Source organism: Aedes aegypti, unplaced genomic scaffold (assembly GCF_002204515.2).
Source record: "Aedes aegypti strain LVP_AGWG unplaced genomic scaffold, AaegL5.0 Primary Assembly AGWG_AaegL5_hic_scaff_117_PBJ_arrow, whole genome shotgun sequence".
Taxonomy (NCBI): domain Eukaryota; kingdom Metazoa; phylum Arthropoda; class Insecta; order Diptera; family Culicidae; genus Aedes; species Aedes aegypti.
Window position 1 is genome coordinate 42,782 of NW_018734601.1, and position 14,471 is coordinate 57,252.

Below are 14,471 nucleotides of genomic sequence, written 5' to 3' on the forward strand. Positions count from 1 at the left end.
ATATAGAAAACAAAAATATTGATTACTGTGATGCATCTAAACCCGGACACCTAAGATGATACACATATTCAAATGCTTGCATACGATTGGTTAATCGTTATTTTATTATATATTACTTTGGGATGATAGCTTTTAGGTTAGAACTTGATAATTTTCACCAAATTTACAATGAATTTAATGAAAATTGAGTTAATTCTGCATCATGTCGTGTCCATAAATCCGGACACATGAATCAAAATCTGGACATTCAAAAAATCGCAGTTGTTCTTAAAAAAAATAAAAACCATTAAACATACCTTGATATCACGATACAAAGATTCATGGATTTGTAAAAATAATGTTGTTCCTCTGTTGGATTATACAGAAACATCATAAAACGTAGGTTACTTGTGATATGTGCGTCGTTCCCCCAATAATTACACATAATTTACAAACATTTTCAGTTAATACTATTTAAAATCACAACGGTATAACATTCAACGAGTTTTCCAGGTTTTCGAACAATTATGATGTTGTATTTCTTTTTGAACTTTGAAAAATTGTATGCTGACACACTGTGTCAGGATTCGAAACCACACATATAAGTATCCGGACAGTCTTTTTCTAGCACAGAATTACATGCATTTCATTAATTTCTTCGAAACTATTGACTTTACCGAGAACAAAATATAAACAAATCACTACAGAACATAAATCACATATGATAAGCACGTAACAAACGCGTGATGAATCGCCGAAACACGATGGCGCATTGAGTAGAATTTCTTTGGTTATCGTTAATGTTGAAAGCAAACGCGTCCTAGCGGAACCGACTTTTGTTTTTGTCTTTGTTAATGATTTACAAGACTTGATGTCGATTCATGTTACAATGGTCAGCAATAGTTAACATTAATAGTAGGAATAATATTCTCACACTAGGAAGGATATTTAACATTGAAATTATTGAATTTCACCAGAGTGTCCGGATATTGGTCCTGTCCGGATTTTGATTCATCACGGTAACAGTTTATCAATAAATCAGTTGTAATTATGATAAGTTACAAAAGTTAATTCATTTAATTAGAAAATTCCCTATTTGTGGATTTAATTTACTAGCAAACGTTCTGATCCGTGCTCCATTTACGCCAAGAAGGAGCGCAGTCATATCATATTCCTCTAGCGTTCACTAGCGTTCTTGCGCGTCGAAGCAGCAAATGATTTCCACAGATCTCTTTGAACCTCTTTACTTCGCCTTCAGTATACCAGGTAAGCGCGTTTTCCATATAGTTTGCATTGAGAGAGCTTTGACTCTTTTCTCTTCTCTCCTTTTATCCCTTCTCTACTCCTGCAATATGTCATCGCCCTGATTCTTCGACGGTCGCTCCGCTTCCCTTCAGCTCGCGTATCAACTTGTCGAATCGCAAGAGATGCTCCGACATCCGGCAAACTCCCTCTACGTACCGCAACGTGAGGAGCTGCTTGCGGAGATACAGTTGGCCAGCCACACCGCGACGTTCGAAAACGTTTTTGAGTGTGCTCCAAATCTGCTTCGGCGTTCGGCAATCCTTAATCAGCTCTAACTGGTTATCGTCGATCGCTTGAACAATAAACGATTTGCACTTCTTTTCACACGTTTTTCGCTCGGAGAACTTTTTCTCTTTGTCACTTTTCACAGCGGCCGTATCCTCCGCTTCCACTTGCAGCTCCGGGACCTCTTCCGCGTCGCGCACTAAACAATCCAGAAGATCGTGCATATCTAGCACCGTCTCCATTCTAAATTTCCAGTTATGGAAATTATTCCCGTCGAACGCGAACACTTTCGATTTGTCTTCCATGCTGGAGCCCATAACCTGAAGAGCGGCACGAGGAAGAACACTCAGAGGAAAAAACACACCCGAGGGCTTTCTCAGCAGCGAACAAGAGAAACACCTTTCTGCTTTGGAAGTTCAACTAGTAGTGATATTTATTCATCATCAATAGCAGTTACAGGGTTGCCAGAAGGGCTGTTATGTCAAGGTAAATAGAATGAAGGGGAATCGGTTGGGTCATACACTGTTAATAGTGGCCACTGCAGTGGCCGTCTTGTAGACAAATCGCGATCACTAAACTATTCAAAAATCATTTTTATTAATGTTTTCGCGACGGGATACCACCGGAGGTACGAGAGTTAAAATGAGCCTATGCATGCTATAAAACGTTTGACTTTTACTGTGCGCTCTGTTTTCAATTTGACCGTGAGAGAGAGCGAGACAACACCAACACACGGCGCACAGTAAAAGTCAAAAGAACAAAAGAATTTATGCACTGAAACAAATGTTGTAGTAATTATAATCATGACAATGTTGTTAACGCAACTATTTCATAATATTTTTATTTTGAATGAAATTATGTCTCTAATGACAACAATGTTTTTTGAAATTACTATGTTGCTGAACTGTGATGTCGCGTAGTTTTAACCATATTAGTGTAGTTAAAAGCTATTCCTCTTATATTTAAATTGACTACTGCTTCAGTAATGACTAACGAAAAATGTTCTCGATTTTACCATGCCCATGGTAAAAATAAGAACCTCGAGTGAGTAGATTTTAGCGTGCGTTTATATTTCGACCTCACTTATTTACTTCAGGACGCCATTTGCCGTGCACCGGTCAAGTTGTTTTGTTTGTTTATTTTTTAATATGTTATTGATGTTAATTAAAATGTAAAATGAAGCAGGAAAGTGATAATAATAAGCTTGAAGTTATCGTTGATGAAATTCTTGAAGATCCGGAGTTAATTGATGGTATGTATGATTGTAATCGGAAATGGAAATCAGATATTATTTCTTCGATTTTTCAGCCCGTGATGAAAATCCAGCACTCCGCGAATTGATAGTTGAGCAGTGGAAGTTGGATGCATCGGTTTACTCTATTTTGATCGGTAAGTTACAAGTATTGTTACATTCCAAGAGTTTCTTCAACGTTTTCTATAGGACATGGTGTTACCGTGTCATACCTTGCGGTCATCGACGAAGCGGCGCTATCGGATATTTTTTCAGTTTTGAAATGGACGGGTCATAAGCACGCCCTGCGAGCAAAACTGCAACACTGGGAGGAAAGCGCTCTATACAAGCCGGAACAAACGAGTAGCTGCTCCCATTACCCAGGCCCTTCGACGCATGGTTCAATACGAGGTCCAACACATCCTCTTCTGTCGACATCGGTCACATTAAGTCTCCTAGAGGACATTCTTGAAAGAAATGAGAAGGGGAAGATTGTGACTCAGTTCTACCGAATGCACCAACGGTTGGATGCTCAGCACAGGAAACATTTGGCACACACAGTAGTGGATTATTATATCGCAAACGAAACCTACTTCCGGATACCAGATATGGCTCGATTCGCGCAATGTATTGCAGAGAAATTTCCACCAGAGCTCCCAGTAATTTCTCGAATTGTAAATAACGGTAAATTCTAATTTTATATTAATCTAATCTATTCACAGGAAGTGTACTTCAACCCACGGGACGCAACGATCAATAAGAAGCATCCATCCGGAATTCTTTATGATCGGTTTCACAATCGAAACAAACAGCATCTACTGCAAAGCAAACAGGAGAAGAAAAATCCTGTCGATAACTGGAAAATCTTTAAAGCAAAAGCTCTGATACTGCCGAAGGAAGGTAATGACAATCACTAAAGGTAAGATACAGTAGAGTGAAAGTGGTTATATCATCGAATTTCTAAAAGATTATAGGATAAGGAACTATCTTGCATTTTTTTATTTTGATACAGGGCTGGTAGCGACTCAGTGTCTTAAAAATAGGAACTTTTTAAACCTCTTGCCTGATAAAAGAGACCAAAGAGGAATCAATCAAACGAAGGAGTTTGTTTGTTTGTTTTGTGGAATAACCTCACGCATTTTTCTAAGGAATTTCTTCTATAATTTTACTTCAGAGAACTCAACAAAACAGTTACTCGGAAATTCCATCAGTAATGCCTCCAAAGATTAATTTAGATATTTCCATAGTCCTTCGGGGTTTATCTGTTGATTCTTCCATCAATTCTTGTAACATTCTCCAAGATTAACACAGAACGTCTTCAAAAACCCAACCACAGAGATGCATTCCGGAATTTCTTACGAGAATCTTCGAATCTTCTAGGGTTTGTTTAAGATTGGACTAGAAATTTCTTTAAGGATACCTTTATTAATTACTCCAAAGATTCCTCCTAAGATTTCCTTCAGTATTTTTTTTTCAAACAATTCGTTCAAGAACTTTTTCAAAAAAGACAAAATAATTCCTTAAAAAATTACTGGAGGTAAGTTGGAGTGCTCAAGGATTTGATGAAGCAAATTATGAAGAACGTCCTATAAACATCTTTTGAAAAATCACTGGAAGCATTTATAGGAGAATTAGTAGAGGAATCAATTTCTAGAGATCTCTGAAAAAAATCTTAACGGATCAGTTGATTAGTTGCATAACATTCTTTGAAGGTTTTTTTTTTGAGCCTGTATGATTTTGCATCAGAATTCATTGCAAGCTATTGTTGCAAAAACAACAAGCTGAAGTAAATCAAAAGTGACAAGAATATGATTTGCTCCTATGTGTACACTAGCCATAAAACAGTATGGAATCGCTTTAATGAATATTGCAACACTCGTGTTGAATATTGCAATACCTCTTATCGTTATTGCTTACTGGCGATTCTAAACTGTTTTAATGTAATGTAATATTGAAATTGAGTGTTGCAATACTCGGGGAAGTGATTCCATTCTTTTGGCCGGTAGTGTATGTTTATAAAATATTTATGTACATTGATAATGCACCACTTTTCACGTCCACTACTGTACCTTATCATTTTAGATTGTGTGATATTTATTTTAATTTAAATATATATTATGTATTTCAGAAATCAAAAGGCAAAGTTCCATTAAAACATGGCTCCGAAATAACAAGCATCCAGCAGAAAAAGTCACGGACCTCTGGCGAGAATCATTTTTACTACGCATGCGGGAAATTGTGGAGGAGACAGACGTGAATAAGGCTTACGTAGTGGCTGAGTGGCCAAGACTAGCTGATGAAGACGGCTACCTATTGGTATGTTTTATGCTGCTCGAAACACATTTTTCCACAAATCTAATTTCCTTTGATGTAGATTGATGCTGACTTTGAACAAATTTACCGGTATGTGGCTACCTCTAACTTTTTCGACGACTGGGAATGTTTTGTTCCACGCTACCTGGAGTATATTGAACTGAACGGCTTGAAGGATGACTACTCGCGTCAATTACTAACACATCTGGAATCGCAATCTGTGGCAAAGGGTAAGCTAACATGTTTAACAACTTTGAAACAATTTCAAAATCAAATATTTGATTATTCTAGACACTCGTGACTTCATTTGCTGTACCATTTTCCATGGTCTCGTTAAGCCTGTCCGTACTTCATCACGGAAACTGCCAACTATCCTCCAGGCACAAACTGAAATGTGCTATGCTTGTGCGACTGACGAAGAGTTCATCGAAGCTGTAGAATCATTACGAAGCGAACATTCGAATGACATTCCATTCGCGCCGCGCATATTCGTAGTGGGCCAGACGGATAAACTAACAGGATTCTACGTAGTAACTTCGAAACTCCAATACAAACTACCAACTTTTTTGCGGTGTGTGGATATAGCAGTGAAATTGAAATTCGCCCATAACTACGACTTTCCAGAAAGCTGTGAGTTGTTCTGGTGTTTTATCGCAAAACACTTCTACAGCATCAATTTCTCTCGAAAGGCGAAAAATAGTCAACTGCTTCAACTTTTTGCGTACCTGAAAGACTAAATGCCGGCAGCATGAATTGTCACTTATGCCAATGCCCGTACGATTCAATTCAACACGTCTTCGATCATTTGACAATCCATCACAGTACTCCAACGACATTCAAGTACACGTGTACAGCATGTGTACCATCAGCTTTATTCCAGAATTTGCACCGATTCAAACGACACGTCAAGGCGAAACATTCTAATTTGTTTCAACCGATTGATGCTGATCGAACCAGCCAGCATCCTGCTGTGAACAACACTGCACCGAATTCAATTGATCCCGATATCGATGCAGAGGATAATGTACATCATAATTTGTCCAGCACAAACATCGATGAAGCTCCGAACGAAAATGAACTTGAAGAGAAAAATGTAGGTGGAACCTTAGGGGATGCTGAGATTTTAGATATAAGAAATTCATTAAGAGAGAATTTTCTAAACTTTAGCTTAGGTTTGCATAACAAACATAATTACACACGAAAAGATGTTATCAACTTGCAGCAGTGTATAACTGATGAAATCGTAAAACCTATATGTCATGTCATTGCTAAAAATCGCCCCAATCAATAATACAGCGATAGGTATAGATGATTTGGTTAATGATATCCACCACCCGTTTGAGTTTATTGCAACAGAACAGAAACTTAATACCACACTACAAAATTTGAACTTAAACGATTCTTTACATGTAATCAATTTCACGGATGAAGACAAAAATGTAGTTTCGAAGGGATGCCTTATGCCCATCAAACAACAGTTCAAGCGTTTTTTTGAGAGTGGACACGTTTTTAATGAAACTATCGAGAATACGAGATTACTAGAAGAGAGCAAAGAAATTGAAAACGTCGTCAATGGCACGCTATGGAAAACTGTACGAAATCAATTCACGAGTGGAACAGTAGTTCCGTATTTTTTGTATTCTGATGAAGTGGAAATAAACGATGCTATTGGAGCTCACTCAGGTACTCATAAGGTAACCGGTCTGTACTACAATTTCCCAACGATTCCGACACATTTTTTGTCACGCTTGAAGAATATATTTGTCGCCGGTTTTATTAAAGCAATTGATATAGCACGTCTTGGCCCATCTTCAGCACTCAAAGAGTTGGTAGATATGTTAGTTCAACTGGAAACCACTGGAATTGATCTAGTAATTGATGGTCATGAGAAACGTGTATATTTTGTAATGATGGGTATTTTGGGAGACAAACTAGGGATTAACACACTCATGGGGTTCGCAACCTCCTTCAGCTCACTTTTGTATTGTAGATTTTGTACTCAGACGAAATACGAATCACAAACATCAATCAATCTTGATCCAAATCGATATCGCACAAAACAGAATTATGAAGTTGACGTCCATAAGAGTTTCAAGGAATCAGGAATAAAAGAGGTTTCTGTTTTCAATAATTTGAAACATTATCACGTGGCTGAATTTGCCATAGTAGATGTAATGCATGATTTTTATTCTCACGGTATATGCAGCTACGACATTTCTCTTGTTTTAACTTACATGATTCAAACTTTAAAAATATCATTGCAAACAATAAATTATAAAATACAGATGTTCGACTTTAAGGAAACAGAAAACAGGAACACTTTCAAGACAATAACCCGGGAACATATTAAAAACGCTAATTTTAAAATGACAGCTAGAGAAATGATGCTTTTTATCCATTATTTTCCGCTAATATTTGGTGACGTGATACCTGAAAATGATAACGTTTGGAATTTTGTACTATCGTTAGTTGAGCTCACTGCTTTGGTTTTGTTACCTAAATTCAATGACGAATTACTCAATGTCCTAGAAAAACAAATAGAATATCATCATTTTCATTATAGAAAGCTTTTTGCTGAACCACTCAAACCCAAATATCATATTTTGCTTCACTATGTTCAAACCATTAGAAAAATAGGGCCTCCAAGATACACGTGGAGCTTCCGGTTTGAGGCATTTCATCAGATTTTCAAAAAATATTGTAGAAATATAACCTCCAGAAGAAACATTTGCTTCACATTATGTACAAAGGCAAAAATGATATTCATTCATGACATTGAACACGAGAATAATTTCAAAGATCCTATAATATACAAAAATCCAATCAGCTTACGATCGATCGACTTACCATACTTCGCGATGCTAGATTTGACAAATGAACTATTAACATTAAATTTTAAAGCAGTTTCGACAGTGACGTACAAAGGCACTGAGTACAAGGTTGGTCAGTTCTTGACAAGTTCCGTGCACAATATGAGACAAGTTAAATTGTATGAAATTAAAGATATATTAATTACTAACGACACAGTAAACGTTGCCTGTCAACAGTGGAGCGTAGAAGAATATTCTCATCATTTTGCGTCATTTGAAGTTAGAAAACCCTTAGAAGTGTATTTCATACTGCTCGTGGATAAGTTTGATGGGCCACCGATTCATGTATATAACATTAAAGGAAACAATTATATAAGACTGAAGAAATATTTTGTATGAGTAGTTAAGGCAATCTGTTTCAAACCATGTTAAAGACAAAATTTCGAACGAAAATAAAATTTTATGTGATGTTATAACTTTATTTATTCAGATCAAGGTATACGCATTATACATTCAGATTTGAGTTTTTGCTGAATACCAATAAATAATTCATATCCACTATATATTTTGCACAAATTCTCAAATCTGAATGCATTATGCGTGAACCTTGAAGTCATATACAATAATTTCAGGTATTGAAGCATTTAGTCAATTTTACTACACGGGTCTCTTCATTTTAAATGCAATCTGTGGTTCAAATTTTAACTTCGATTTGTATTTATGATTACCATGCTCTCAAAGTTGAATTTACTACACAAACATTGTTACTACAAATGCAAGAGATGGTTGAAAAATTAACTTTCTTTGCTCATCAACCTAACTATGAAACATGGTAATTTTGACAGTTTACCTCATGAGCCGTCGCCATGGTAAAAAAAACACACATTGTGTTTGAAATGAACGCAATGGGTAGTCTGCACAAAAAAAGTGGTGCTGTGCATTTAATTCAAACCATCAACATGGTATTTTTTACTACAACGCAGTTTTCAGTGTGGCACTACAGAGGCTCATGGCGCAATGAGAATATATACCGAGGTGAGGAAGAAGACATTTAGTGTGCGTGACATCCGTGTACGGTGCAAAATGTTTCACTACTACAAGCGAGCGAGCTCCCATAGAGCTTAGTGACATTTGAACACACGTAGACTAGCATACGCTCGTCATACACAGTTTGTTTTTGTTTTCCTCAAAGAAACTTGCACATACTTTCCAGACTCATAAAAATGCATATGGAAATATTACCCAATTTGAAATATTTACACCCGGTTTCTGGGTGTTTTTCTAGACTGAGTGCATATTGTTTTCCTCTAAGGTTCACAACTACATCTACACTAGGGCACTCATACCATTGGGCGTGATAACCACTATAAGAAGCCATGTAAATTAGTGACGTAGTTATTTTTGTTTACGTTTTTTCTCTTTACTAATACATAGCCTTTGCTTTTTCTTCCACACCTTAGTATATATTCTCATTGCTCATGGCGGACTTCACAACAGTCCAGTTGTTAATTACACCTATCGTTTGTCTGGTGAGTTGCACGCTTACTGTCAATGATGATGTCACGCTACACGATAAGTGTTCATCTGCAACAACCAGACAGCTCACCAATCCACCGCGAGGTGGATCGTGCTGAGTTGTTGAGTTGAAGGAGAGCGAAAGAAGGAAGGCACAAAAGTCTGTTTGACAGCTCTGCAGAAAGCGCGTGCGCACGGACAGAGCGCGTGCGCACGGACAGAGCGCGTGCGCACGGACAGAGCGCGTGCGCACGGAAAGAGCGCCAGTTCGGCTCGATTTGCAATGATCGGTTATTATTATTATTATTTCGCTATTGGATATTCTATGGTTTCCCGGATAAAAAATACAATACAAAAACTATATAACGTATTGTAACAGTACCATTCAATATATTGGAAATACAATACAGTATATTTAAAATGACAATACAATTACAGTACAATATATTGTTTTGAACAGTTCATTGTATGGTATATGAGATTTTTGCAATATAATGTATGGGTGGTTAAGTATCGTAACAATACAAATATAGATATTTTCTCATACAAACATTTTGAAAATACAATACGATATAATGTTCATGTAATGTCTTGATTAGCAATTTTTGTATTGTTGTACAATACAAAAACAATTCAACGAACTGTATCATGGTTGCATACGTCGTTACAGCTAATGTCAAGTGACTTCTAAAAAATTACTTATTTTTACTTTTTGAATATTTTTCACCCAACATTTCTTGCTTTCTGAACTTGTTTTGTTTATTTCTTTCAGCAAAGCTACATAGAAAAAAGCAACAGTTGTTTTACGCGAAAATAGGAATTTGACCAAAATTGTAAGGTATAAAACCAATTAAAAACAATACAATGTTCTGTTAGAATATATTATATTGTTTTTGAATTGTATATCCAAACAAGGATAATATTGCTTCGACATTCAATTACAGTACGCTGTATTGTATCCAATACGTTATATTGTACATTAATGGTTTATTCCATTCACTGAATGATACGTTTTTATCCGGGTTGGTTGATCGATGTTAAAGTTTGTTTTAAAAGCAGCTCCACTTATTTTGAAACATATTGCCGTGTACAATAGTAGACAACACAACTAATTTAATTAAAATAATTTGAAATTATAATTAGTACATATACAAAAGGGGAAGAACGTTTAGGCTGGTTGTGCATTACGATAAAATCTCTTAACATAAGCAATGCTTGTTGTTGGTTCTTGTGGAAGGATCAACATGTTCGGCTTAACGAATCTTATTTTAAATATCGAATAACACCACATGCAATTGAACAAAAAGGATGTGATTACAATAGACTTTTGATATTTTCAATTCTGAACCACCGCAAAAAAAATATTGGGAATCAAAATTCTCCTGAGAGGGATGATGTGGGGGAGGCTCATTCTAATTAATATTGTCGTTCAATTTGTGGGAAGGTACAATGTTCACCTCTTACATCAATATACTTTGTACCTCTTTCGCCGAACCTTGATGTATGCACCTTCCGTGCGCACGCACCTTGTTTATGGTGTGTGCTTCGCTAGAGAGAAAAGCTCACAAGTAAAAGTTCGCTACTAAGTGCGCGACGTGTTTTTCATTCGCTAAATAAAGTCTCTGTTAAATCGTAGTTCTCACGTGCAATTTCTACTCAACAATTCCGAATATCCTTTGCTGGTATTCCGCTGTGTGATCCTGTACTCTGCCGACAGGTTTTGGGCCCAGCAAGTGGCCAAAGAAGGAATTAATTCGGTAGTTGGAAGATTCGGCCGGGAAGAGCCGAATAGTGGTTTTGGGACTTCGCCACTGCATCGGCAGGGCAAGCGTCGTTCGAAAGCGACGGGGAAAAGTGTGCGTGTATTGGTGAGAAAACGGCCGGCAAGTCTGCTGGTGTGAAAAGCGAAAGTGGTACAGTATTTCAAGTGAGAAGAGGGGAACTGCATTTGTTCACCCCGTACGCAGTGTGTTGGTGACGATGAGTGAGGCAAAATTTTCGATCGCCAAGTTGAACGGTTGCAACTGGCAAACGTGGAAAGTGCGGGTGGAGATGCTTTTGGCTCGGGATGATTTGTGGGGCATTGTTGAAGATGCTCTCCCCGACGAAGCAGGCCGCACCGAAGAGTGGAAGAAGAACGATCGTAAGGCTAAAGCGACGATTATTTTGTTGCTGGAAGACAGCCAGTTGTCGCTCGTTAAGAACTGTGTTTTCGCGCGCGACACGTTCAACGCTTTGAAAAGTTATCATCAAAAGACGACTCGGTCCGTTCGAGTTTCGCTTTTGAAGAAACTGTGTGCGTCGAATCTCGCCGAAAACGGAAATATCGAAAATCATTTGCGCGAGTTTGATGATTTATTCGATCGCCTTGATGCAGCCGGTACAACTTTGGACAAGGACACTAAAATTTGTATGCTGCTCAGGAGCCTACCGGTTTCGTACGACGGTTTAGTTACCGCGCTAGACAGTCGGTCTGACGATGACATCTCGCTTGATGTCGTCAAGTCGAAGCTTGTTGATGAGTATAATCGGCAACTCGAGAGAAAAGGTAGTGGATCTGTTAAGATCGAAAAGGCAATGCGATCCGCGGAAGGCAAGTCGACTGGTGATTTTCGCACTTGTCACTTCTGCAAGAAGGCCGGCCATATCAAACGAAATTGCCGGAAGTTTCTGGCCACTCAGAAGAAGGAAGGGGATTCGTCCAGTGCAAGTGGTAGTGGATCCGGTAAAGCCAAAGCTGCCCAGAGTGAATCGCGAGGAGTTGCTTTTGTCGTCGGTGATGGGAAATCGTGCAGTTGGGTCATTGACAGTGGCGCCAGCGCGCATATGACCAACGATCGTTCGTTTTTCGATTCGTTGGAGGAATTTTCGGGTGGATTTATCACGATGGCAGATGGCAAGAAAACCCAAATCCTGGGTGAAGGAAGTGGTGTAGTGTTTGGTGTTGACGGTTCCGGCGAAACCATGAAAATTGAAGTGAATGAGGTGAAATTCGTGCCAGGACTCTCCACAAGTTTGATTTCGGTTGGAAAATTGGCACAGAAGAACTTCCGTGTATCGTTCGATAATGACGGATGTGAAATTGTGGCTGCTGGTGGTGCTGTTGTTGCCACTGGATTTCGGCATGGTGGTTTGTATTACCTTCGTGTAGCAGAGGCGTCGTTGGCTGCGTCGGTAAACCGGCATAAAGTGAACTGCCAGCATCAGTGGCATAGGAGGCTCGGCCACCGTGACTGGGCCGCTGCTGAACGGCTTCTGAAGGAAGACTTGGCTACAGGAATCAAGGTGAGTGATTGCGGTTTGAGAATAGTTTGTGAGTGCTGCCTGGAGAGTAAATCGGCAAGGCTACCGTTCAATCCGGTTGTCGAGAGGAAGTCGTCTCGTATTCTGGACATCGTCCACACAGACCTTTGTGGACCGATGGACAATGAGACACCGAGCGGAAACCGTTACGCGATGACCATAACAGATGACTTCAGTCGGTTTACGGTGACTTACCTCCTGAAACACAAATCCGAGGCTGCTGGGATCATTAAAGAGTATGTAAAGTGGGTTGAGAACCTTTTTGGTCGCAAGCCATCGGTTATCCGATCCGATGGAGGGGGAGAGTTCATTAACAAAGAACTCCGCAGTTTCTATAAGCAGCAAGGAATTCAATCGCAATACAGCGCCCCCTATTCACCGCAACAGAACGGCGTTGCCGAACGCAAAAATAGGTCGCTGACGGAAATGGCGACATGTATGTTGGTCGACGCGGGAATGGAAAAGCGCTTCTGGGGCGAAGCAATGCTAACCGCCACATACATCCAGAATAGGTTGCCATCAAGGTCAATCCAGAAAACCCCTCACGAGCTCTGGTGGGGAAGAAAGCCCGATCTCAGCCACATTCGTGTCTTCGGTAGCCTAGCGTATGTCCACGTGCCGGATACTAAGAGGAAGAAGCTGGATAGCAAAGCAAGAAAGCTAACGTTTGTTGGCTATGCGATGGAGCAGAAGGCGTATCGCTTCGTGGATCTCGAGACGGATCGGATCACGGTGAGCCGAGATGCTCGCTTCATCGAGATGGACAACGGGTCGACGTCAGTGGAAGTATCGGCTGAAATGAAGAAGAAAACTGAAAGTGTGAAAGAAAAAGAAGAAGTGATCGATTTGATTCCCTTCAAAGAAGAGAAGGGAGAAGTGTTTGATGAAACTGACGAAGATTACTATGAAGCCGAAGTAGATGATGAAGTCGAAGAACCTGAAGCAAGTTCCAGTCCGAGAGTTCGTCGGTCGGGTAGACCGAATCTTGGAGCAAAGCCACGTCATTTGGAAGATTACGACCTGGAATATGCCGTAGGTTTTGCCGCGTGTGCAGTTGAAGGTCCAGCCGACCACAAGGAAGCTTTACAAGTCCCTGTGTGGCGCGGAGCGATGCTGGAAGAGCTGGAATCTCATCGAAAGAACAAAACTTGGAAGTTGGTCCCGTTGCCAGAAGGCAAGAAGGCTATTGGTTCGAAATGGGTGTACAAGGAGAAGAGGAATGAAGAGAACCAAATCGTAAAACATAAGGCAAGGCTGGTAGCCCAAGGCTACGCTCAGCGCTCCGGAGTTGACGTTGGAGATGTTTTCGCACCCGTAACTTGCCAATCAACGTTCCGTACCTTTCTTTCGATAGCGGCGAAGAGCAATATGCTCGTTCGTCACCTAGATGTGAAGACGGCCTATCTGTACGGTTCACTCGAGGAGGAGGTGTTCATGCGACAACCGCCAGGTTTCGTCGTTCCAGGGAAGGAAAATCTCGTGTGTCGTCTACAACGCAGCATCTATGGGCTGCGGCAGTCAGCTAGATGCTGGAACCGGCGATTGGATGAAGTTTTAGTGAAGAATGGGTTCAAGGCTGCCTCGGCAGACCCGTGCTTGTATATCAAGGACATTGGAAGTGCCAAAGTGATTTTGATAGTGTACGTGGATGATCTGCTGATTGCGTCTACGGACGAATCGGAGATCGACAAAATATGCGACAAGTTGAAAACGGATTTTGAACTGACATCTCTTGGAGAAGTGCGACATTTTCTGGGGGTTGAAGTTAAGCGTGAAGGAAATGTGTTCAA

At 39.7% G+C, this 14,471-nt stretch overlaps 1 protein-coding gene across 1 annotated transcript; it reads left to right on the forward strand.

The window, feature by feature from the left end:
* The first annotated feature begins 2,353 nt into the window (after nt 1–2,353).
* LOC110680306 lies at nt 2,354–6,151 on the forward strand. The gene is made up of 7 exons (XM_021856141.1): nt 2,354–2,761; nt 2,818–2,898; nt 2,951–3,399; nt 3,463–3,640; nt 4,869–5,056; nt 5,115–5,283; nt 5,345–6,151. Exons 1-7 carry the CDS (start codon nt 2,686–2,688, stop codon nt 5,788–5,790), a joined length of 1,587 nt encoding a protein of 528 aa, XP_021711833.1. The 5' UTR covers nt 2,354–2,685; the 3' UTR covers nt 5,791–6,151.
* Nucleotides 6,152–14,471: the final 8,320 nt, after the last annotated feature.

Bases quoted from the DNA above. Each gene is read 5' to 3' on its own strand.
- LOC110680306 (XM_021856141.1), top strand. From the start codon at position 2,686: ATGAAGCAGGAAAGTGATAATAATAAGCTTGAAGTTATCGTTGATGAA. The intron at 2,899-2,950 runs GTAAGTTACAAG...CGTTTTCTATAG, and splicing joins GGTTTACTCTATTTTGATCG to GACATGGTGTTACCGTGTCA. The intron at 3,400-3,462 runs GTAATTTCTCGA...ATCTATTCACAG, and splicing joins AATTTCCACCAGAGCTCCCA to GAAGTGTACTTCAACCCACG.